Source organism: Carassius auratus, chromosome 1, assembly GCF_003368295.1.
Source record: "Carassius auratus strain Wakin chromosome 1, ASM336829v1, whole genome shotgun sequence".
In the NCBI taxonomy this organism is placed as follows: Eukaryota; Metazoa; Chordata; class Actinopteri; order Cypriniformes; family Cyprinidae; genus Carassius; species Carassius auratus.
Window position 1 is genome coordinate 3811127 of NC_039243.1, and position 24924 is coordinate 3836050.

The window sequence follows — 24924 nt, forward strand, 5'->3', positions numbered from 1 at the left end:
TAACTCTTAGTTATTGATGAGGCTGTTAATTACATAACTCATTTTTCTCACCTGAGTATCAGTTGTGTTTTTTCTCTTTTTCATCCTGCTGCTCCTTAAAAACAATGAATGTGTTATATAAAAGAGTAGAGAATTAATATGTTGTATTATAACAATATTGGACTCTGATGCATTTCTACTATGTGATAATATTTAAATCGTCAATATCAATGAAATGTTATTCCTAAAAAAAAAAAAAAAAATCTTCCAACAAAATTGATATTTACAAAAAGTTATCCTTACAGCTAAATGTTTCTTTTACTGAATGTAATACCTGTAAATTAAACACATATTACCAAATAAGCATTGTTATGATAACTGCAGCTCCACAAACCACACCGACAGATATGTACAGTATCATCAGACGTCCTGTAAAAGAGACAATAGAGTAACACATCTGAATATCAGATATTCTGTTTGAATCACTGATGCAGCGCAGAGTCACTGAATCACCTTCCCAGAGCTGACCAAACTGACTGTTGGACCCTGTGTTATTACTGCCAGGATCTGAAACAGAAAAACTTTAATATCATTAGCAACCACAACAAATTTGAAATCACAGTTGTTTTGACGATTTAATATCACAGTTATGGAATCTTTCTAACCAAGATGGCGCTGTGGATGGTGACTTCACAAGAGTGATCCTACATGCTTTGCTTGTTTTTCTTTATGTTCACTGGCATTTGTTTTGCTGAGCCTCTCATATACAGTACATAAACATATATAAAGGACATGAACAGCTGGACACAGACTGCAGTGTATTTGTAGTCTCAATTGACCTGGACAAACTAACTGAAGTCTCTGTGAAACCATGTGCAACCCCACCACCACTCTCAGAAAATTTAACTATGAAAAACTTTGATTTACAATTAAAATGAGACAGCTACAAAATTATGAAAAAAAAAAAAAAAAAAAAAACACATTATAAGAGAATAAACAGCAACTGGCTGAAGACCTGAACATTTTCTAGTGTAGGTATCATGAAACTGCACTGGGACACGAAGATTGAAGATCCAAACACAGTTTTTGATAAGGGGTCGTCCACAAACATAGTAAAAAAAAAACAGGCAAAAGTTAGGGAGGCTGACGTGAAACTGAAGTTTCAACACAGTGTCGAGATCCCAGAGCACAGATGTTTTGAAACACTGCTCCTAAGTGTGTTCCAAAACACCCATGTCACATGACTACGTTTCACAAGTGTTTCGAGAATGGAATACCTGCCGAATCTGCGTTTGATTGACATGGTCGGGAAGGCACACAGGAACAATAACTTAGAAAAGCAGTATCTATCATGACATAGACCGAGCACTGAATGAGTGAAAAACCAGGCTTTAAATAGGGTGAGACTGATTAGGTAGTGAAACAGCAGTAAACAATAAGTGATGATTCCAGGAAATGCAGTCTTTGATGGAATGGCAGAGGTTTGGGGTGGAGTTGCACCTGGTGGTTCTCAAGGGCACTCCAACTGGTGGGGTGGTGTTGGCCCAGTGGATAAGACACATGCCTTTGGTGTGAGAGACCTGGGTTCGAGACCACTTTGTGGAGTTTAGTTTATTCTTTAATATGAATATTCTAGACATCCTTCACCAAAAAAACTCTCTTTGTCAGCATCCCCCTGCAACTGGATCACAAACTTCCTTGCCAAATTACTTAAATCACTAAGAAAGCTCAGCAAAGGATCTTCTTTCTATGCCAACTATGGAAACATAATCTGCCCAACTGCTATGTAAATTCTACAGGGCCACCACTGAATCTATGCTGCGCTCATCAGTCACTTTCTGGTTCAGCTCTGATACCCAAACAGGACTCAAGATCTTTCCCCTTTATTCGCCGATGCTAAAGAGCCCTTTTGATCCGATCTATGTGCCCACATAATGCAACTGATTTCTCCCCTGCCCCACCTGAGGTCTGAGCATGCCACCTCATCAAAGAGTGGTTAGATTAGTGGAGCGCATCACTGGGACCAACCTTCCCTCCCTCCAGGACCTGTACATGTCCCAGTGCAGAAAATGGGCTGAAACCATTGCACACCCTGCGTAGAGTCTGTTCAGAATTCTGCCCGCTGGCAGGTGCTACAGACTGATCAAAACAAGAACTGCCAGACACCAGGACAGCTTTTTCCCGATAGCTACAAAGATTTGAAACACCATCCCATAATCCCAAATCATGTTTGACTTTTCTCACATTTACTATTACACTACCTGTATTTCCATATTTGTACAATATCATACCCAAGTATATTACCATTTCCTTGTTCAATATTTGCATTTAACTATTTGGACAATAACTGCACTATAATGTTAATTTGAATGTATAATGTTACTACTGCCACTTGTAAACATGTTGTTTAAATTGTATAAGTCTGTGTATGTGTATATAAATTCAAAAATTAATTGTACCTTCAGTTTTTAAAATAACAAATTAATCTGTACTCACAGGTGACATTGAGCTGAGCAGCAGGAGAGATGTAAGTGTGTCCATGTAGAGCACAGCTGTATCTGCCTGCATCCTCTCTTCTGACTGACTGCAGCAGGAGTTGATTGTTTCTGTCTCTTCTCTCAGTTAATCGCTGTGAGTTTCTGTACCAGATGAATGTTGCTCTGTCAGTCAGGGCGCAGCTGCTTTTACATGTCAGACTGACATTATGACCCTCTGTCACTCTCTCAGGAGCCTCCACCTGAAGATCTGAACACAACACACACATTATACTGCACAGAAGACTCCACCTCCTCCTGGCGACCAGGTGATGATGCTGACCCCAGAAAGAGTGAGGAGATCCTTCAGCAGGATCAATGCACGCAAAGCTTAGAGACTGTGCAGGAGAACTCACTGATGTCTTCACAGACATTTTCAATATCCCACTTAATTAGGCTGTTGTTCCCACATGTTTCAAAACTACCACCATCCTGCTTCAATGACTACCGTCCTGTTGCACTTACTCCCATCCAGAGGTGGAGAGTCCAGGGGTCAGAAAGTAAAAGTCCTGCCACATTTTTGCTCCACCCATGAACTCAGCAGCTGATTTCACCAGAGGAAACAAGTCATTCCTTCCAAGTCACAAACTAGTCTCAACTCAAATCCCAAGTCCTCAAAGAGTTAAAGTCAATGAGATAATTAAGAGACTAATTAAATGATGATTGTGCATTGGTGATGAACACCTGCTGTTATTGTGCGTTACAGAGGATCAGATAATGATGTTTTATTGGTTAAAATTATGCCACCATCATTGAGATCAGTGTTTGCTTCAGTTGGGCTCTTGACCTTTGGTTTCTTATGTTAGATATTTCTCTGTAAAAGTACATGTGCTGTTATAAAACAGTGCGATCTGTGCTTTGCAGAAAACCGTTACTAGCTCCTTTTACATGATGAAATAATTATTAGGCATCAGCCTGTTTATTTCCAAAACAATTTTATGTATTTAGTATTAACAAGTGTTCAGTTTTTAAATAACCTACCTTGTGGAACCGTTGGTTTAATCACTATAATGTATACATTTCCTAATGTATGTAATAAATATACATTTTTTCGAAATCTTTTCCTAATAAGACGCACAGACATCATGACCCAGCATATGAATCTCAACAATGGTGACAATCAACAAAACACTTCAAGTTGAAGTGCATGCTGGGTAACACCATAGTAAAAACTCTGATTATGCACTGTAGCATGAATAATTATTGTAACCACTGTTGAGGATCATATGATAAGTGCTCATGTCTAAAATCCCGAGCCTGTACAATTTTTTCCCCCAATATTTAAGCATTACAATAATATTTGTTTAATAGGACTTTTTTGTAGTTCAGTAATTGCTAAACATAATTTAACAAACCCAAGAGAGACACCTTCATGAAGTTAATTAAAATGTTTTGGATAAAAAAAGGGCAATTAAATTTTCTACTTCAAGCTTTTAATTCAGCAATGTGTTAATGTTTATTACGTAACACAACAGCAAGTGTTTAAAAGCAAATTACTTTGAATTATTAAAAGGGTCAAGAGCCCAACTAAAGCAAACACTGATCTCCATGATGGTGGATTCACCACGATTATGGTGACAAAGTTTTTTTTTTTTTTTTTTTTTTCTTCCAGTTGATTTCATCCAAGGCTGTGCTTAAAGTCAATTGTAGTTCTTGTGTTTCTCTTTTCTTCAGTGATGTTGATTGTTAACAGCAGGTGTTCATCTCTAATGCAGAATTATCATTTAATTAGTCACTTAATTATCTCATTGACTTTAACTCTTTGAGGACTTGGGATTTGACTCAAGACTTGTTTGTGACTTGAAAGGAATGACTTGATTCCTCCTCTGGTGAAATCAGCTGCTGGGTTCATGGGTGGAACAAAAATATGGCAGGACTTTTACTTTCTGACCCCTGGACTCTCCACCTCTGCTCCCATCCTCATGAAGTGCTTTGAATGGCTAGTCATGCACCACATCAAGTCTTTCCTGCCCCCTCCCTCTCTCCCTGCCTGGACCCCTTCCAGTTTGCATATTGGTCCAACCGGTCGACTGATGATGCCCCAGGCACCACTTAACTATGACCCCCCACCACCCACCCACCAGATCCCACATTCTCAGGTCCTTCCACCCCCCCCCCCCACTAACATATGATGACATGCACCAGTCACTTTGTGTAGCATTGTTCTGCTCACTACCTCATTCACCATGTAACTGATGTCATTCTACTACCTCAGCAGTCAGTTTAAATAACATAACTTCTCCTGAGCCCTTTGTCACTTTAATCAGACTGAATAAGCTTTTTTGCACTAAAAATATTTTATCTGCACTGTTGTTCACTTCACTGATTTGCACTCTATCTGCCATGTGCCTTGCGCTGCTTTATTTAACTTTATTTTAACTTTATTATATGTCTTTTTTTTGTATATTATATTATATATTTGATCTAAATTTTTAGGCTCTACTGTTAGTTTTATCTGTATGCACCGGGGGTCTGAGATTCTCTTTATGTATGTACTGTACGTGGTAAGAATTGACAATAAAGCAGAATTGACTTGACTTGACTTGATTATATCTAGTGTTGCAGTCATAGACTGATTATTATTCAACGTAATGCACAGAAGAAGAGCTCAGTCTCATGAAAGTCACCTGTGACAGTAAGAGTCACTCCTGGATAACCAGTCCATTTTCCATCAGATTTATCAGTTGTGAATCTGAAACAGTACATGTGTTGGTCGTTCTGTGTCACATGACTCAGTCTGATGGCGCAGTTCTGCTGTTTGTCTCCCAGATACTGAAGCCTCTGACTGTATTCAGGATCCTCAGACAGATCTGGATTCTCTTCACCCTTTACTTGGTTTTTGGTCCAGAACACTTTCTCAATCTTAAATCCAGTAGGGTATGTATAAGTGCAGTTCATTATCACTGATGAGTTCTTTAGTGCACAGATGTGTGAAGGACTGTAACTCACACCCCAATCAGCACTAGAAACCCCTGAAACACAGAATTCATATTGAACAAAAAGATGTCCACTTAAGAAAAAAAAAAACTAAAAAAAAAACTAAATAAATAAATACAAATATATAAATAAATAAATAATGCAAAACCTCTTGAGTGTTCTGAAGTGTTGCAGTCACTTACAGTGTATTATGAGGATAAAGATCACAGGAAGAGGAAGAGGAGGAGCCATTCTGACTGACATCATCATAGCAGCACCTAGAGCAAATGTAGATTTATTCCTGTAAAGAGTGTTTTAAACTCTCACTGTAACTTTAGTAAACATGTATACACTATTAACAATGTATTGTATTTTTACAGAAAACTCCTGGCAATGGATTGCCATGAATTTACAGCAAACAATATATAAGAAATATACTGTTAATTTAATGCAATAAAATTTTGTGTTTATACAACAGTGTCGCTGTGATTACAGTCGCATTAATACAATAACATGTTGTATGTTGTATTGTTGTCGTACAATCCTCAACAGTGGTGACAATCCCGAAAATAAAAATAGCAGCAATGCATGCTGGGAGCCATGAACATGTTTTGTACGCTGGCATGAAACATGTCACCATTGTTGTGTTTAATACGCCAAATGTTGATGTCTGTGAGTGTACAAATAATCTAAAAACATGTTATTAATAAAAAGTTAGCAAAAACAATATTTGTTCACTGTTAAACATCAGTGTACGAACCACAAAAGTGTTTCAAATAATTTTTTTTAATGTCAGTTGGGTCATTTAAACCATTTTAGTGCAGACAGTTGGTTGTTATTAAAACAGACTTAGTGATCTGCTTTATATATGCAGAAATAAGTATTGCAGCAAAAGTTAAGGGTCTAGAGCACAACTGAAGCAAACCCTGATCTCTATGATGGTAATCTCAAAAAAACATTTTAATTAAGACATCAACATCTTAACCTCTGTGAATTCTCAATAAGAGCTTCTGTAGATGCATGACAGAAATAAAATCATTCTGGTTAGTATTACTACAAGTGAAGCTGGTGATGCTGTTTGTGGAGTTGTTCATTCAGATCTTGAGAGATTTAAAGTCTTGTATCTTCAGTTCACCTAAGACTGTGGCTGAAGAAAGTTGTAGTTTGTGTTCTTATTTCTCTTTCTTTCTTGCTTGATCACAGCAGGTGTTTGAATGACTGAGAGAATGTTGCAGGAACATTTTACTAACCTTAAAATAAAATTATACTAATATGGAAACTGGACCTTTTTATGTTCTTGGAATGTTACAAATCAACGTTCCTAGAATTTTGAATTTTTAAATCAAAATTAAGTTGAAAGTATGTTTGAGAAACATCATACCAATATGAAAGTACCAGTTTTAATGCTATTGTTTATGGTGTCTGTAAAATAATGCTTCTACAGTGTAGTTACAATAATATTACAGGACTGCCCATCAATTTCCCATCATGCATTTGCATTTACAATAAAAACCATGAATACAGTGTACTGTTGTAAAATGTATTGTAAAATGACATCAATTGCTAACAGTGTATATTACACTGTAAAAAAGGCAGCTGTGGTTGCCAGAATTATACTGTAAGAAATACAGTAACATAGTTTTAGGTTTAGCGGTTGAACCTTAAATTTAGAGCTTCATACTGTAATTTTGCTGATATAATGTTCATATACCAACTTAATGATTTACTGAAAACTGTTTGTACCTTTGCAATACACTGGTAACCACCAAAAGCAAGCAGGTGGGGATAAGAAAGTCACGTGATGAAAGAAAACCCATCACAAGCAGCTATTAAATAATAAAAAACATAGAAGGTGCACAGTGACACAAGCACTAAACACTATCATGGTGAGACTCATTAAATTGAAATATGCAATAAACATTAATGTAACAGATAAGAAAAAAAATAAGAAGAAACATAGTTATTTCAAAGAAAAAACATAAAATTAAAACTAAATTTGAAATGCAACCCAGGGAATTCTGTGAATGTCAGTTTATGTTGTTTTTTTTCCCTGTAAATTGTAAACATTTAACAGATTTGATTCATTCATATCAACTCATTTTTTTTTACAGTGACTGTTTAGATGCCAATGTTTATTGAGGCTAATTATTGGCTGAACTGGTTCCTGTGAGGTTCCTCTTTCTACAAATTGAGCTCCATCTCATAAAAGCTGCTGATAAAGATCATCGTGTTGCTTAAAACTACAGAAGAAACCCAGTAGTGACACTAAAATCTAAAACACAACATATACTGGTCTTTCAACGGGCTTACATATTAAAAACCACATCTAATCAACACATAAAGATTTTAACAGGTTTATCCACAAATATATTCATTCACTCAGCTGGATTTTCTAGACGAGAAAAAAACAATATATTGTCTTGCTTTCAGAAAAAAAGAAGTCAAAATTAAGTGAGTTTTTGCATGAAACAAGCAGAATAATCTGCCAATAGGGTAAACTAAATAATCTTGTCTTCTGTTTGAAATGACATTATTTAGTTTACTCCATTGGCAGAATATTCTGCTCGTTTCAAGCAAAAACTCACTTAATTTTTACTTCTTTTTCTTTTCTGAAAGCAAGAAAATACTTTTTACTTGTCTAGAAAATTGTTCTTAATTTAAGATTTTTTTGTAAATATTTTTTTGGCAGGAAGCAAGACAGAAAATCTAGTGTGAGACAGTGTGATTGCTACCAACATATAAAACCACTTCTGAACCTTTAGTTACTGAGAACTTCCACTTGTGACAACTAGCCCCTGTCCAGGTCAAACACACGCAAGATATTTGAAAATAATCCGTCTACAGAATGATAATAAAATCCTGTTCTTACCTGTTTTACCAAAACTCATGACCAGTAACAGCACTACAAATGATCAGGATGAAACCAGTAAAGAGGTTTTTATGTGGTCAACGCCTTATATTTTAGCAGGAGGATGTAACACTTCACAGCATAAAGCAGAAGAAGAGTTTTAACAAGAAAACTGAGTGTCATCACACAGACAACATCAGAATAACATTAAGAAGTCACATTTCCACTGAAAGAAACTTTAAATCAGTGTTTAAAGATGATCAATCTTATATTTATATTGATCTGTTTCTGAAAGTCATTGCTTGATTTTTCATTTGATAAGCTTTGGATAATTTAGTAAAAATGCTTTAAGCATGCTAAAGCAGTGACCTTAAAAATTATTTAAAGATCTAACATTTGCTCCCAATGAAAGGTTTTCATCGTTTGATCTTCATTATGGTTTCATCTTTTATTTATTTTTTTCTGACTCTGGAATTGTTTCTCTTCTGTTGCTGCTGGTTATCTTGTGAAACAAGATATAAGATATGGCCATAAACACAGTTTCCTCTGTAGCGAGAGAGGTGAGAAAACAAGTTTCTCTGACTGAAGCTCGCAATCCAGGAAGTATGACCCTTTGATGCTCACACCAAAGATGTAGTTGATGTTGAAACATTTGTGTGACCCAAGAGTAGTGTAGCTGAAGTTTCTTCTGTAGAGGTCACTAAGCTAAGCTGAAAAAGGAAGTTTTCTGAATTTAATCAGCTGAACTAATTGCTCTGTAAAATGATACACTGGCTGCTTCTGGAGCCAGAAAGTAAAAGTCCTGCCATATGTTTATTCCACCCATGAACTCAGCAGCTGATTTCACCAGAGGAGGATCCAAGTCATTCCTTTCAAGTCACAAATGAGTCTCAAGTCAAATCCCAAGGCCTCAAAGAGTTAAATTTAATGAGATAATTAAGTAACTAATTAAATGTTGATTGTGCATTAATGATTTACACCTGCTATTATTGAGAATTACAGAGGATCAAATGCTGATGTTTTATTGGTTAAAATGACACCACCATCATGGAGATCAGTGTTTGGATTAGTTGTGCTCTTGACCCTTGAGTGGCTGTGCTAGATCTCTCTCTGTATCTGTTTACAGAGAATAGATTTTAAATCTGTGTAACACATACAAAAATTTGAGCTCACAATGGTGACAATCAACAAAATGCTTCATATTGCAATACATGAAAAACTCCCATAATGCACTGCAGTGTGTATAATTATTTGTCCCCACTGTTGAAGACCATATGAGAAATGATCATGACTAATGCATAATTTGAAACAGTTTTTCTTTTTCTCTTAATATTGAAGAATCATGGTGGAAATGTATAATAAGATATCCCTGTGTTTTTTTTTTTTTTTTTTTTTTTTTTTTTTTTTTTAAGAAAATTGCATTTGAATCAAGATCAAAAAGGCATTAAAAGCATAAGTTGCTTTCTAGTTTGCTTCTGCATTGCACAAACATATTTGCTTAGAGATAAACTGATCAAAACTGTTGAAATCCAAGGCTGTGCTTAAAGTCAGTTATAGCTCTTGTGTTTCTCTTTTCTTCATTGTTGTTGATTGTTAACAGCAGGTGTTCGTCACTAATACACAGTCTTCATTTAATTAGTCACTTTATGATCTCATTAACGTTAACTCTTTGAGGACTTGTTGGTGTCTTGAAAGGAATGACTCGGTTCCTCCTCTGATGAAATCAGCTGCTGAGTTCATGGGTGGAATAAACATATGGCAGGACTTTTACTTTCTGGCTCCTGGAATGTCCACCTCTGGAAGAATGGCATCTACGCTAATATTTGTCTGTTTCTCTCTTATTCCAAAGTTACCGTCGCCACCAGATCCAGTCTGTATCCAGATCAGAGGGTCACTGCAGTCACCCAGATCCAGTACGTATCCAGACCAGATGGTGGATCAGCACCTAGAAAGGACCTCTACTGTCCTGAAAGACAGCGGAGACCAGGACAACTAGAGCCCCAGATACAGATCCCCTGTAAAGACCTTGTCTCAGAGGACCACCAGGACAAGACCACAGGAAAGAGTTGATTCTTCTGCACAATCTGACTTTGGTTTAAAGTATGCCACCATCATGGAGATGAGTGTTTGCTTTGGTTGGGTTCTTTAGCCTTTTAATAATTCAAAGTAATTTGCTATTAAACGCTAGTGGTTGTGTTAATTAGTAAACATTAACACATTGCTTAATTAAAAGCTTTAAATTGCTGTCTTTTTCTTCTAAAATATTGAAAAGAACATCATGAAGGGGCACTCTGTGGTTTGTTGTTAGTTGGGCTCTTGACCCTTTTAAACGTTCAAAGTAACATGTCTCTAAACACTTGCGGTTGTGTTAATAAACATAAACACATTGCTGAATAAAAAGCTTGAAGTAGTAACTTAAACCGCTATTTCTTTCTTCTAAAGCAACATCATGAAGTTATCTCTTTGGTATGTTAAATAACGTTCCGCTATTACTGAACTACAAAAAAAAAAAAAAAAAAAAATCATATTAAACAAATATTATTATAACATTGGGGGAAAAATGCTCAGGTTTTAGACATGAGCACTTCTTATGTGATCCTCTACAGTGGTGACAATAATTGTTCATGCTACAGTGCATGATGGGAGTTTTACTTTGTTGTTACCCAGCATGGGTGGAACACAAATATGGAAGGAATTTTACTTTCTGACCCCTGGACTTTACACCTCTGTCTGTAATATATCTGCTTGTTTTACACTAGTTGGCCATCAGGTGGTGTTGTGAGCAAATGAAGTTTCCAGAAATTAACCCTTTTCAGAAACAGAGAATCAGAATCAGAAAGAGTTTTATTGCCAAGTATGCTTGCGCATACAAGGAATTTGTTTTAGTGACATAAGCTTCCAACACACCAACACAACACAGAGACACCAACACACAGACAAAAAATAAAAAAATAAAAATTGTAGCCAAATAAATAAGTGTATAAACAATTGTGCTATAAATGATAATGCAATAGGATTGAATAAGATGCAGGGATGTACTATATTGCACACGCTGCGTAGAGCTTATACAAACTTCTGCCCTCTGGCCGGAACTACAGACTGATCAAAACAAGAACTGCAGTGCAGTGCCTGTATGTGTAGATGTGCACTGTTGGTACACTTTAAACCAAATTGCTTCTACGCTCAGATTCTTGGCAAATAAAGGTAATTCTCTCACTTTCATCATTAACTCACAAATGACATTCAAAGACACAGAGGCAGAGTATTTATCTCCATGTTTATTGATGGACTTGCACTTGTATTCTCCACTGTGATCAGAGCTGATCTTTGAGATGTTGTAGATTCTTCCGGATCCTACAAACATTCCTCCTTTAAACCAGCTGATTTCTGCAGGAGGGTTTGAATCACTGCTGTAGTTCAGAGTCAGTGAATCTCCCTCCACTATTACAGATGGACTGATGAAGACTGAGATGTTATTTGGTGGGTTTAAAGATGCAGAAATAAACTCAACAAGTTTTTAAGAACTAATGAATCTGTACTCACAGGTGACAGTGAGCTGAGCAGCAGGAGAGATGTAAGTGTGTCCATGTAGAGCACAGCTGTATCTGCCTGCATCCTCTCTTCTGACTGACTGCAGCAGGAGTTGATTGTTTCTGTCTCTTCTCTCAGTTAATGGCTGTGAGTTTCTGTACCAGATGAATGTTGCTCTGTCAGTCAGAGCGCAGCTGCTTTTACATGTCAGACGGACATTATGACCCTCTGTCACTCTCTCAGGAGCCTAAATAAATAATGTAAAATTTCTTGAGTTTTTCTGAAGTGTTGCAGTCATTTACAGTGAATCATGCGGAGAAAGATCACATGAAGAGGAAGAGGAGGAACCTTTCTGACTGACACTATCATAGCAATACCTAGAGTAGTTATATTCCTGTGTTTTAAACTCTCGCTGTAATTTCAGTCAACATGTAGATATTAAAGTTTTTTGACTGTTTAGATGTGTGTTTATTGAGGCTAATTTTTGGCTCAACTGATTTCTATGAGGTTCCTCTTTCTAGCCAGTGCAAATCGAGCTCCATCTCATAAAAGCTGCTGATAGAGATCATCTTGTTGCTAAAAAACCAACATCCAATCACCACTTAAAGATTTTAAAAGGTTTGTCCACAAATATATTTATTCACTCCTCTGAGTAAAATATTTAAATCATCAGCCTCATTTTATCTAGGTAAAAACAGTACAGCTTACACAACATATGAAAGTTAAACTAGGGAAATAGGTGGTTTCTGCTAACATATAAAACCACTTCTGAACCTATAGTTACTGAGAACTTACTCTTGTTACAACTAGCCCCTGTCCAGCTCAAACACACGCAAGATATTTGAAGATAATCAGTCTACAGAATGATTATAAAACCCTATTCTTACCCGTTTCACCAAAACTCATGACGAGTAACTGCACTACAAATGATCAGGATGAAACCAATAATGTTTTTTGTGTGTGTGTGTGTGTGTGTGTGTGTGTAGGTTGCCCTATACTTTAGCAAGAGGATAAAACACTTCACAGTATAAAGCAGAAGAATTAACAAGAAAACTGAGTGGCATCACACAGACGACATCCGAATAACATCAAGAAGTTTCAACTAAGAGAAGCTTTAAACTAAGATAAGTTAAAAGAAGTTAACGTTTCAACTAAGAGAAGCTTTTCAATTAGAGAAAAGCTTTAAGTCTTTAAAGATGATCATCCTGTTTTCAATCTTATATGTATATTATTATGTTCCTGGAAAACTAAGAAAATGATTGCTTGATTTTTCATTTGATAAGCTTTGGATAATAATAAAACATTATTTAAACATGCTAATGAAGTATTTTTAGAGCTAACACGTTGCTCCCAGTAAAAGTTTTTCATCGTTTGATCTTCATCATGGTTTCATCTTTTATTTTGTCTGACTCTGGACATTTGTCTCTTCTATTGCTGCTGGTTATCTTGTGAAACAACACTGTAAAAAGTGTTTCCCTATATTCATTCAGTAAAATTGTGTCAAAAATTTACAAGCAATATTATTAATTAAATTTAACACATTTTAATTAAGTAGAAATAATCATTAAAAATGAGTAGAACAACATCAAAAAATTAAGTAAAATTTACATAAAAAATATTGATTTCATTGGACAAAAAACAAACAAACAAAAAACACTATGCTAAATAAAACTATGTTATGCATGCCAGGCCAGTAGTTGGCGATCATGAAACATTATATGCATGCACATGACATCAGCCTTTTTACAAATTAACATTTTTGTGGGTTACATAGATATGATACAGGCATCATGTTTAAAGGCTGTGTCTTAAGGCCCCCCAAACAGAGTTATTGAAGACACCTAAAGTTCCCAAACAGAATCAAAGGGTAAAGTGTTGGTTACCATTACAGTGGTCAGTGTTTGCTTTAGTTGTGCTCTTGACCCTTGATATTTTAATATTACATTTTGCATTGCTGTTGTAACTCAGTTATAACAGCTAGACAAACTAAGAATAAAGATGATCAGGTAGTGCTGGTCATGCTATTACATAATCTTTGTTCATCCTGAATATCTGAACTAATTCAGAGTCTGATCTCTGAGAAAAAATAACACTCATTATGGCAGCCCTGTGATTCAACAAAAAAGTGGAAATTTCAGTGTAAACTAGAGTTTGAGAATTCTGTTTAAAACAGAGAAAGGGGAACTTTATTCTGACAACACAGTCACATCAAGAACCAGCGTATGAATCTCAAGAATGCTGACAAACAGCATATTCAGACGAACTGTAAGAATCACAAAACAAGCTACTATAGAATTGTTGCTCATTATTTATTCATGCCGCAAAGCATGATGGGAGCCATAAAATGAGTTTTGATTGGTGGCACCCAGAATGCAGTGCAACATGCTTTTTGATGGTCACAATTGTTGAGGTGCTCAGGCTGATTCTTGATGTCTGTGTGTCTAAATGAAAACACTTTTCTTTTTTAACAAGTTTTTGATCAGAGGTGCTTCTAAGAATTTCTCTGATAATGCTGAAAACACCAGAGTTTATATTGTTCAATCACAGGACACATGTTATTGATAAGACACACCCAACTCAGACCAAATGATGATGTAAAAACAAATAACACCACCTGGTCGCATTTCCTTCTTGGCTTATCTAGCTGCAGTATCACAACTAGCAACCAAAAAAAATCTGTTTAAATTTTTAAGGGTCAAGAGTCCAACTAAAGCAAACACTGACCACTACAATGGTAAGCAAATTATTATTATTTTTTTCATTCAGTGATTCGGTTTGTGAACTTTAGGTGCTTTCAATAACTGTTTTGGGGGCATTACAACCTTTTGAACATGATGCCTTTATCATATCTATGTTAGCAATAAAAATGTGAATTTGTAAAAAGGCTGATGTCATGTGCATGCATATAATGTTTTCGAAGGGTGTTTCATGATCGCCAACTACTGGCCTGGCATGCATAACATAGTATTCTTTAGCATAGTGTTTTTTTTGTTTGTTTGTTTTTTGTCCAATGAAATCAATATTTTTATGTAAATTTTACTTAATTTTTTCATGTTATTCTACTCATTTTTAATGATTATTTCTACTTAATTAAAATGTTTTAAATTTAATTAGTAATATTGCTTGTAAAATTTTGACACAATTTTACTGAATAAATATAGGGAAACACTTTTTACAGTGTATAAGATATGGCCATAAACACAGTTTCCTCCCCACATAGCAACATTGTGTCGGCCCAGATCCGGCCCACATCTGGCACCCGTGGAAAGATGATCTGGCCCACATGCAGCGTGGAATGATGGCACTTGGGCGGACCACTCCTGTTTGCCAGATTTGAGCCACAAGCAAGCCATAGCAATGCCACATGTCAGCCAAGAGTAAAGAAATTTACCAGAACTGGACCTTAGCTGAGCCACAAAATCTGTGTATATTAAATATAAATTAATTTCAGCCTTAATAAGCTCGTTAACAAGCAGAATCACTGAAGGAAAGAAGAGAACAGAAAAAGAGATGAGCAGAAATACAAGAACTACAACTGACTTCAGGCAAAACCTTAGATGAAATCAATTGAAGATAAAAGAAGACATTAAATCTCTGAAGATCTCAGCAGAGGAGGATTAAACAACTCCACAAACTCCATTACCAGCTTCACTTATTACTAACCAGACTGACTTTATTTCTGTTAGACATCTACAAAAGTTTTTTTTGAGAATTAAAAGAGGTTAAACTCTAATGTGTGTCACCATAACAGTGATTAGTGTTTCCATTAGTTGTGCTCTTAACTCTTATTCTGTATTTTTTTGGCTGATGTGACGTGTGTTTGTTAAACACATTTGCAGCATCAAAGAAAGCTACATAGAATAGAGGTCAGGTGATGGTGGTTATATAAACAGGCTGATTTGCATTTTTAAAAAACAATCTAACAATTGTTTCATTAATATATTCACATCACAAGCTGTGTGTTTAAGCAGCATGAGATCCAGCAATATTGCAACAATCAGAAGATTTTAACGAGCATGAAAAAGTCAATCAATGATGACACATACAGACATCAACAGTCAGCACATGAATCTCAACAATGGTGACAATCAAATGTACCTTGCTGTAATGCTTGCTGGGCACTAGCATAGGACAAAACTCCCAGCATGTATTGCAACATGAATAAATTATGCAGCTGATTTGTCCTATTATTTTGTTTAATTCTACATATTTGCTTATATTTTTTGCTTTTGTTTTTGTTGTGACTTAGCAGCTTTTCAGTGAAGTACTAAACTGATCAGTTTATCTAAATATTTTTGATTGGCACCATTATTGAGATTTATGTGCTGATTTTTTATATCTTTGTGTGTCAGCACAGTTTAGGTTTTTTGAGCTCCTGTTTGTTAAAATATTTTAACTGATTGTTATTATACTGCTGAATCTCGTGTGGCAGAAACATAGGGTTTGTAATATAAATGTATCATTGGAACAACCTAATCGTTAGTTAAAAAAAAACAAAAAAACATCAATGAACAAGTGTACTTCGTTATAATTACAAAATCATCAACAGATGACAGATGTCACTTGATATCATGTCACGCCAGCTTTCTTTGACGCTGCAAAAGTGTTGAACAAGCACACTATCACAGCAGCCAAAAAAAAGACGAAATATATAATAAGAGTTAAGAGCCCAACTAATGAAAACACTAATCACTGTTATGGTGAAACACCTTAGAGTTAAACCTCTGTTAATTCTCAAAAAAAAAAAAAAAACTTTTGTAGATGTCTAAAAGAAATAAAGTCAATCTGGTTAGTAATAAGAGAAGCTGAGAAAGCTGTTTGTGGAGTTGTTTAATCCTCCTCTGCTGAGATCTTGAGAGATCCAAACCCACACAGCAAAAGGATCCGCCGCGGAGGTATCGCGGCTTCCGGAATGGACCCGCGAAACAGACCCGTATCGGCGTCCACTTGCGCGCAATGACGGATCCGAAACGAAGGCGGATCGCGGACCCGCCGTCCGTTTTGGACCCGCACATTGAAACATATATCCGCCACGGACTCCTAAAAATACTGTCTCATCTGGCCAAGTAACCATGTTAGAGATCAGTGTTTGCTTTAGTTGGGCTCTTGACCCTTGATTTCTGTCTTAGTCTTTTCTCTGGCTGTTATAACCATGTGTTTCTGAAACACATTTGTTGTAACTCAAAAGCCCAGAAGAAATAAGTGTTAACCTGTACCTAGGTGTAGGTTGTTATACTTTATATCGGTGATGAAAATTATTCATTATTGATGAAGTAGGTGTTGTGTAATTAGTAGAAGTGGTTCTAGTAAAAATGACACTGAGAGCCAGTGAATCTGTGATAATTAGCTAATATAAAAATGACTTTCTAAACAAATTGTACACGTACATTTTTTTTTTCTATGCCAGTAATTGGTCAAACACAGACATCAATAATCAGAATATGAACCTCTACAATGGTGATGAAAAAAACATGCTGCTGGGTATTGTAGAACAAAACTCCTCCATGGCTCCCAGCATGCTCTGCAAAAAATTTTTATGGTCACCATTGTAGAGGTTCATATTCTGATTATTGATGTCTTTGTGTGACTGTGTGACACCGTGGAAGTCCAATCTGTTTGAAAAATTGTTCAGATTAACTGATTATCCCAGAAGCACTGGCTCTTAGAATCACTGTTACTATAATCAATCAAATTACACAATACTTAATTCATCAGAGGGTAGACTCTGTACAGTTCAATAATTGTAATAATAATGAATAATTATCATCACCGACATAAAGTATAACAACCTATTTCTTCTTGGCTTTTGAGTTACAACAAATGTGTTTTAAAAACACACTGGTATGTGGGTCTGTGGGGCCATGTGGGTCTCTAACGAGAGAGGTGAGAAAACAAGCTCACAGCAGAATCTCTATAGTGTTGACTGTGTGATCACGTGACCCTCATGATGGACAGATGAGTGCTTGACATCACAGACATTTTCTGACAACGTTTCTCAATCCAGGAACTACGAGCCTTTGATGCTCACACACACCAAAATATGTAGTTGATGATGAAACATTTGTGTGACCCTCACATGGAATTGATGTTGATACACTGTAAAAAGTGTTTCCCTATATGTATTCAGTAAAATTGTGTCAAAATTTTACAAGCAATATTATTAATTAAATTTTAAACATTTTAATCAAGTAGAAATAATCATTAAAAATGAGTAGAATAACATGAAAAAATTAAGTAAAATTTACATAAAAATATTGATTTCATTGGACAAAAAAACAAACAGACAAAAAAACACTATGCTAAAGAATACTATGTTATGCATGCCAGGCCAGTAGTTGGCGATCATGAAACACCCTTCGAAAACATTATATGCATGCACATGACATCAGCCTTTTTACAAATTCACATTTTTGTTGCTTACATAGATATGATACAGGCATCATGTTCAAAAGGCTGTGTCTTAAGGCCCCCAAAACAGAGTTATTGAAGACACCTAAAGTTCCCAAACAGAATCAAAGGGTAAAGTGTTGGTTACCATTACAGTGGTCAGTGTTTGCTTTAGTTGTGCTCTTGATCCTTGACGTTTTAATATTGCATTTTGCATTGCTGTTGTAACTCAGTTATAACAGCTAGACAAACTAAGAATAAAGTTGATCAGGTAGTGTTGGTCATGCTATTACATAATCTTTGTTCTTCCTGAATATCTGAACTCATTCAGAGTCTGATCTCTGAGACAAGATAACATTCATTATGGCAGCCCTGTGATTAAGCAAAAAAAGAAGAAAAAAAACATGCTTTTTGATGGTCACCATTGTTGAGGTTCTCAGGCTGATTCTTGATGTCTGTGTGTCTAAATGAAAACACTTTTCTTTGTTTAACAAGGTTTTGAGCAGAGTAGAGTTGTGACGTTCGTGAACGAACTGATTCTTTTGAACGGCTCATAAACATGAACGATGGGAGCCGAGTCGCGACTGGAGAGGAGCCGTTCTTTCTATCGTTCTTTTTTCCTATGCGTGTTCATACAAATGAGCTCCGCCAGGAGACAGAACAGTTATAGGGGGAGGGGCGCACCCAGCGCAGGCCAACCCTTTATAGCGTGATGATATTAGTTATTAGTTGTGCATGCATTTACATTGCATTTTGTGTTCATTTAAAACTTATTTTAAAATCATTAAAAATGTTCTTTTGTGATACTGTACTTGTATAGAAATGTTTCACTAAAAGCTGTTTTCCACAGACATTCATTGCAGCCCACTTTGTTATTGTTCATTGACTTGAAGGGGCTGATGTCCTATTTGCAAAGTTTACAGTAGTAATAGTATGTAGTATGTAGACATTTCCATTTTATTTATTCTAATTTTATCTACTTAAAAAAAAAATTAGTTTTCTATCAAAATGTTCTTGTGTGATAACAATGTTCTTGTGTGGAAGTGTTTGTAGTAAAAGCTGTTTTGCACAGAAATTCATTGCAGCCGGCTTTGTTTTTTATGTTTATTTGTGAGTAGGTATTGTATGAATAACATAAGTCAACGTAGTTTTACACACACACACACACACTTTGTACTAAAGGTAAATCAAAATAATGATGTCACTGTCTAAGCAGAGGGATTTGTGCAACCCTATGGAATATAGTCGACACATGAGAAATGAGGTAATAATCAATATTTCAGAATAATTCAAACTCAGATATTGGTGTGTGATATCTGAGCTTTAATTATTTGACTACAAATCTCACCTCATAATACCTCCCAGTGATTATTTCCAGGATAAACTGAGATGCTCCCAAGCTGGCTTCTTAAAACTGACTAAATATTTAAAAAGAGCCAAAAGAGCCATTCTTTTGAACGGCTCTTTGAAAGGAACGGATCGCGAAGATCCGGATCCCCTCAAAGAGCCATAAATCCCATCACTAGAGCAGAGGTGCTTCTAAGAATTTCTCTGAATATGCTGAAAACACCAGAGTTTATATTGTTCAATCACAGGACATATGTTATTGATAAGACACACCCAACTCAGACCAAATGATGATGTAAAAACAAATAACACCACCTGGTCACATTTCCTTCTTGGCTTATCTAGCTGCTGTATCACAACTAGCAACCAAAAAAAAAAAATCTGTTTAACATTTTAAGGGTCAAGAGTCCAACTAAAGCAAACACTGACCACTACAATGGTAAGCAAATTATTTTATTTTTTTCATTCAGTGATTCGGTTTGTGAACTTTAGGTGTCTTCAATAACTATTTTGGGGGCATTACAACCTTTTGAACATGATGCCTTTATCATATCTATGTAAGCAACAAAAATGTGAATTTGTAAAAAGGCTGATGTCATGTGCATGCATATAATGTTTTTGAAGGGTGTTTCATGATCGCCAACTACTGGCCTGGCATGCATAACATAGTATTCTTTAGCATAGTGTTTTTTTGTTTGTTTGATTTTTGTCCAATGAAATCAATATTTTTATGTAAATTATACTTAATTTTTTTCATGTTATTCTACTCATTTTTAATGATTATTTCTACTTAATTAAAATGTGTTTAATTTAATTAATAATATTGCTTGTAAATTTTTGACACAATTTTACTGAATAAATACAGGGAAACACTTTTTACAGTGTAGTGTTGAAATTATGCAGCCAAGTGATGATATCTCAGATCATTATTTAGTTCTGTGTAAACTTCATATAGCCAAAATGGTAAATTCTACTTCTTTTTACAAGTATGGAAGAACCATCACTTCTACCACAAAAGACTGCTTTTTAAGTTATCTTCCTGATATATCCAAATTCCTTATCATATACAAAACCTCAGAGCAACTTGATGATATAACAGAAACTATGGACTCTCTTTTTTCTAGTAATTTAAATACAGTTGCTCCTTTATGCTTAAGGAAGGTTAAGGAAAACAGTTTGACACCATGGTATAATGAGCATACTCGCACCCTAAAGAGAGCAGCCCGAAAAATGGAGCGCAGTTGGAGGAAAACTAAACTAGAGGTATTTCGTTTTGTTTGGTGGGAAAGTAACTTATCCTCCACAAAAGCATTAAAAACTGCTAGATCCGATTACTTTTATTATCTTTTAGAAGAAGAAAAAAAAAAACATAACCCCAGGTATTTATTCAATACAGTGGCTAAATTCAACAAGTGTTGACATTTCCCAACACCACAGCAGTAATGACTTTATGAACTACTTTACTTCTAAAATCAATACTATTAGAGATAATATTGCAACCATTCAGCCGTCAGCTACAGTATCAAATCAGACAGTGCACTATAGACACCCTGAGTAGCACCTAGAAAGGACCTCTACTGCCCTGAAAGACAGCGGAAACCAGGACAACTAGAGCCCCAGATACAGATCCCCTGTAAAGACCTTGTCTCAGAGGAGCACCAGGACAAGACCACAGGAAACAGATGATTGTTCTGCACAATCTGAATTAACTGCAGGCTGGAATTGAACTACTGGTTTCGTCTGGTCAGAGGAGAACTGGCCCCCCAACTGAGCCTGGTTTCTCCCGAGGTTTTTTTCTCCATTCTGCCACCGATGGAGTTTTGGTTCCTTACCGCTGTCGCCTCTGGCTTGCTTAGTTGGGGTCACTTCATCTACAGCGATATCATTGACTTGATTGCAAATAAATGCACAGACACTATTTAACTGAACAGAGATGACATCACTGAATTCAATGATGAACTGCCTTTAACTATCATTTTGCATTAATGAATGTTGTTCAGTTGCTTTGACGCAATGTACTTTTTTTTTAAGCGCTATATAAATAAAGGTGACTTGACTTGACTTGACCCAAGGGAAGCTGGAGTTTCTTCTGTAGAGGGCTCTGAGAGCTGGATTGTTTCATTCATTCATTTTAATCAGACTAGTGATGTGAGAAAGGAAGTTTTCTGAATTGAATCAGCTTAACTAATTGCTCTGTAAAATGATACACTGGCTGCATCCAAAATAGTAGATGAAAAACTGAATGTGACAAATGTAGTATGTCCGAATTCACAGAACAAAATTCACTGGGATGACCGACGTATAACGGACAACATGGTACATCCAGATTACATTCATACTAAACACATTCATACTATATATAACATAATCGTTCTGCAGCCCCGAAGTAATGACTTATTCAGAAGAGTACCTACTCTAGAGAATATGAGAGCTCGGCTGCAGCCAATGTTCTGAACACCTGATGATGCTGCTGAGGACATCTGCTGCTCAAACACGTGTAAATACAGAGTAAAAACTCAGAACACAAGCTGCGGTACTACAATACAGTTTATTAAAAGGGCAATATACAATCTTTAAATACACTGAATAAGCAGAATACATAACACTTTACATACAATGAGGTTTTATAGGATTATATTAGTTTTCAGATGCACTTTTTTCTTGTAAATGAAGACTGTTTTTATACCAATTCATGAGGTATTTTTATGCTTTATCTCAAATAAAATTACAGCACATTTATGGCTCATCGTCTGCGAGTCTTTCTGGATAAAACCAATTGGTAAATACATTTCTGTAAATCAAGACGCTGCTGTCAATCATTCAGGGCTCCACCCACAGAGACAAAAAAGGCAGTGTCCCAAACACTACGGTTTTTCATGCTGAAAATAAATTAATAACTTAATAAGTTATATAGTTCAAATTCCTGGACAATATAAAAAGGAATTGAATTACTTGATCTTCAGAAGTAAATTATATTGTCTGCACCATATATTTAGTGAACAGACATTTGATATTCTAGGTAATGAGTGAAAACACTTACCATTGTATTCTCATACACAGGTTCAGTCATCTCAAACTCACAAGGTCTGGATACATTCATCTATGACAATAAAAAAAAAAAAAAAAAACAGTATGAAAAAAAAGTTATCAACATACAATAAATATTAGGTCACCTGTAATAATAATAATTACATAACGTTCACATCAACAGATTATAACAACAACTTACCGTAACATTCTCATATAAAGGATCAGTCGACTCAACATCAGATGCTGTATATATATCATTATCAGGTCTGAAATGATTCATCTTCAACATTAAAGAAATAGAGACAAAATTAGAGACAAAATAAATAACTAACAAATATAAACTCACTAAATAAATAAGGTCAGAACTCTTAGATATTTTATTTATTGATGAGAGCATTGATTACAAAAATAATTTTTGTCACCTGAGTTTCAAGTGTGTCTTTTTTCTTTTTCATCCTGCTTCTCCTTAAAAACAATAAATGTGTTACGTAAAATAAATAATATACTGTATTATAACAATGTTGGACTTGCATTTCTTGCATTTCTTCTGTGATACTATGTCCTTGGTCAAAACCAATTACCGTTTATTCCTAAGATTTTCCAACAAAATTAATATGTAAAAAAAGCTACCCTTACAACTCAATGTTTCCTTTACTGAAGGTAATATCGGTAAATTAAACACATATTACCAAATAAGCATTGTTAAGATAACTGCAGCTCCACAAATCACACCAACAGTTATGTGCAGTATCACCAGACGTCCTACAACAGAGACAAAAGAGTAAAATATCTGAACAGGTTCACTTCAGAAAGAGTAATATACATACAGTCAGGTTCATAAATATTGGGACATCGACACAATTCTAATCTTTTTGGCTCTATACACCACCACAATGGATTTGAAATGAAACGAACAAGATTTGCTTTAACTGCTTCTTCGATCATCCACCACAGTTGTTTTCCATGGTCTTTCGGGTAGTTTGGTGTTTGGAAAGCAACCAAAGAGATTTTTAAGGGAAAGAAGTGGAATGTTATGCAATGGCCAAGTCAATCACCTGACCTAAATTCGATTGAGCATGCATTTCACTTGCTGAAGACAAAACTGAAGGGAAAATGCCCCAAGAACAAGCAGGAACTGAAGACAGTTGCAGTAGAGGCCTGGCAGAGCATCACCAGGGATGAAACCCAGCGTACGCTGATGTCTAATTGATCTCCAGACTTCAGGCTGTAATTGACTGCAAAGGATTTGCAACCAAGTATTAAAAAATGAAAGTTTGATTTATGATTGTTAATCTGTCCCATAAAAAGTGGGATGTACATATACAAACTGTTGTAATTCCTACACCGTTCACCTGATTTAGATGTAAATACCCTCAAATTAAAGCTGAAAGTCTGCAGTTAAAGCACATCTTGTTCGTTTCATTTCAAATCCATTGTGGTGGTGTATAGAGCCAAAAAGATTAGAATTGTGTCGATGTCCCAATATTTATGGACCTGACTGTATATGGGCTGCTCTACCTTTAACAGTGACAGTAACAGCATCTGATCTCTGAGATCCATGTTGATTGTGAGCCTCACAGTAGAAGCGTCCACTCTGTAGTGCACTGAAACTCTGTCCAGATCCAACAGCTGAGCTTTGATTCTCCTTAAACCAGCTGAAGTTCAGAGCAGGAGGGTTTGAATCACTGCTGCAGATCAGAGTCACTGAATCTCCCTCCACTATTACACCTGATCCAGTTATAGACACCACTACATTTCTTGGAGCATCTGAAATAGAAAGAATTAAACATATCATCAATAATGACAAAACACACTGGAACTAGAGAACTATTGTCAGTTCTTGCACCAGTATTCACTTACACATCACATTCAGCATCACAGCATCAGAGTATTTCTCTCCATGTTCATTGATGGATCTACACTTGTATTCTCCACTGTGATCAGAGCTGATCTTTGAGATGTTGTAGATTCTTCCAGATCCTACAAACATTCCTCCTTTAAACCAGCTGAAGTTCAGAGCAGGAGGGATTGAATCACTGCTGCAGATCAGAGTCACTGAATCTCCCTCCACTTTTACAGATGGACTGATGGACACTGAGACGTTTTTTGGTGCATCTAAAGAGGACGAAAATTAAATGTAGTTCACCTAAACATAAACACATAAACTCAGAAAGTTAAAAATAACTAATGAGTCTGTACTCACAGGAGACATTGAGCTGAGCAGCAGGAGAGATGTAAGTGTGTCCATGTAGAGCACAGCTGTATCTGCCTGCATCCTCTCTTCTGACTGACTGCAGCAGGAGTTGATTGTTTCTGTCTCTTCTCTCAGTTAATGGCTGTGAGTTTCTGTAC

At 36.0% G+C, this 24924-nt stretch overlaps 2 protein-coding genes across 2 annotated transcripts in view; both read right to left on the minus strand.

Annotated features, from left to right (window-relative positions):
- Positions 1 to 6: 6 nt before the first annotated feature.
- Positions 7 to 24924, minus strand: part of LOC113108824 (uncharacterized) — a 27871-nt gene continuing 2953 nt past the window's right edge. The window contains exons 3-7 of the mRNA XM_026272157.1: positions 5141 to 5485; positions 2476 to 2724; positions 493 to 546; positions 336 to 408; positions 7 to 94 (exon numbers count right to left, since the gene is read on the minus strand). Coding sequence (XP_026127942.1) covers positions 7 to 94; positions 336 to 408; positions 493 to 546; positions 2476 to 2724; positions 5141 to 5485 — 809 coding nt within the window. The remainder of the gene's footprint in view (positions 95 to 335; positions 409 to 492; positions 547 to 2475; positions 2725 to 5140; positions 5486 to 24924) is intronic.
- LOC113119076 (B-cell receptor CD22-like) lies at positions 22080 to 24588 on the minus strand. Its single transcript, XM_026288303.1, has 7 exons — positions 24433 to 24588; positions 24091 to 24339; positions 23262 to 23334; positions 22995 to 23037; positions 22772 to 22852; positions 22583 to 22642; positions 22080 to 22421 (listed from the first exon to the last, which is right to left on the minus strand). The coding sequence occupies exons 1-7, from the start codon at positions 24560 to 24562 to the stop codon at positions 22407 to 22409; spliced, it is 651 nt and encodes a 216-aa protein (XP_026144088.1). The 5' UTR covers positions 24563 to 24588; the 3' UTR covers positions 22080 to 22406.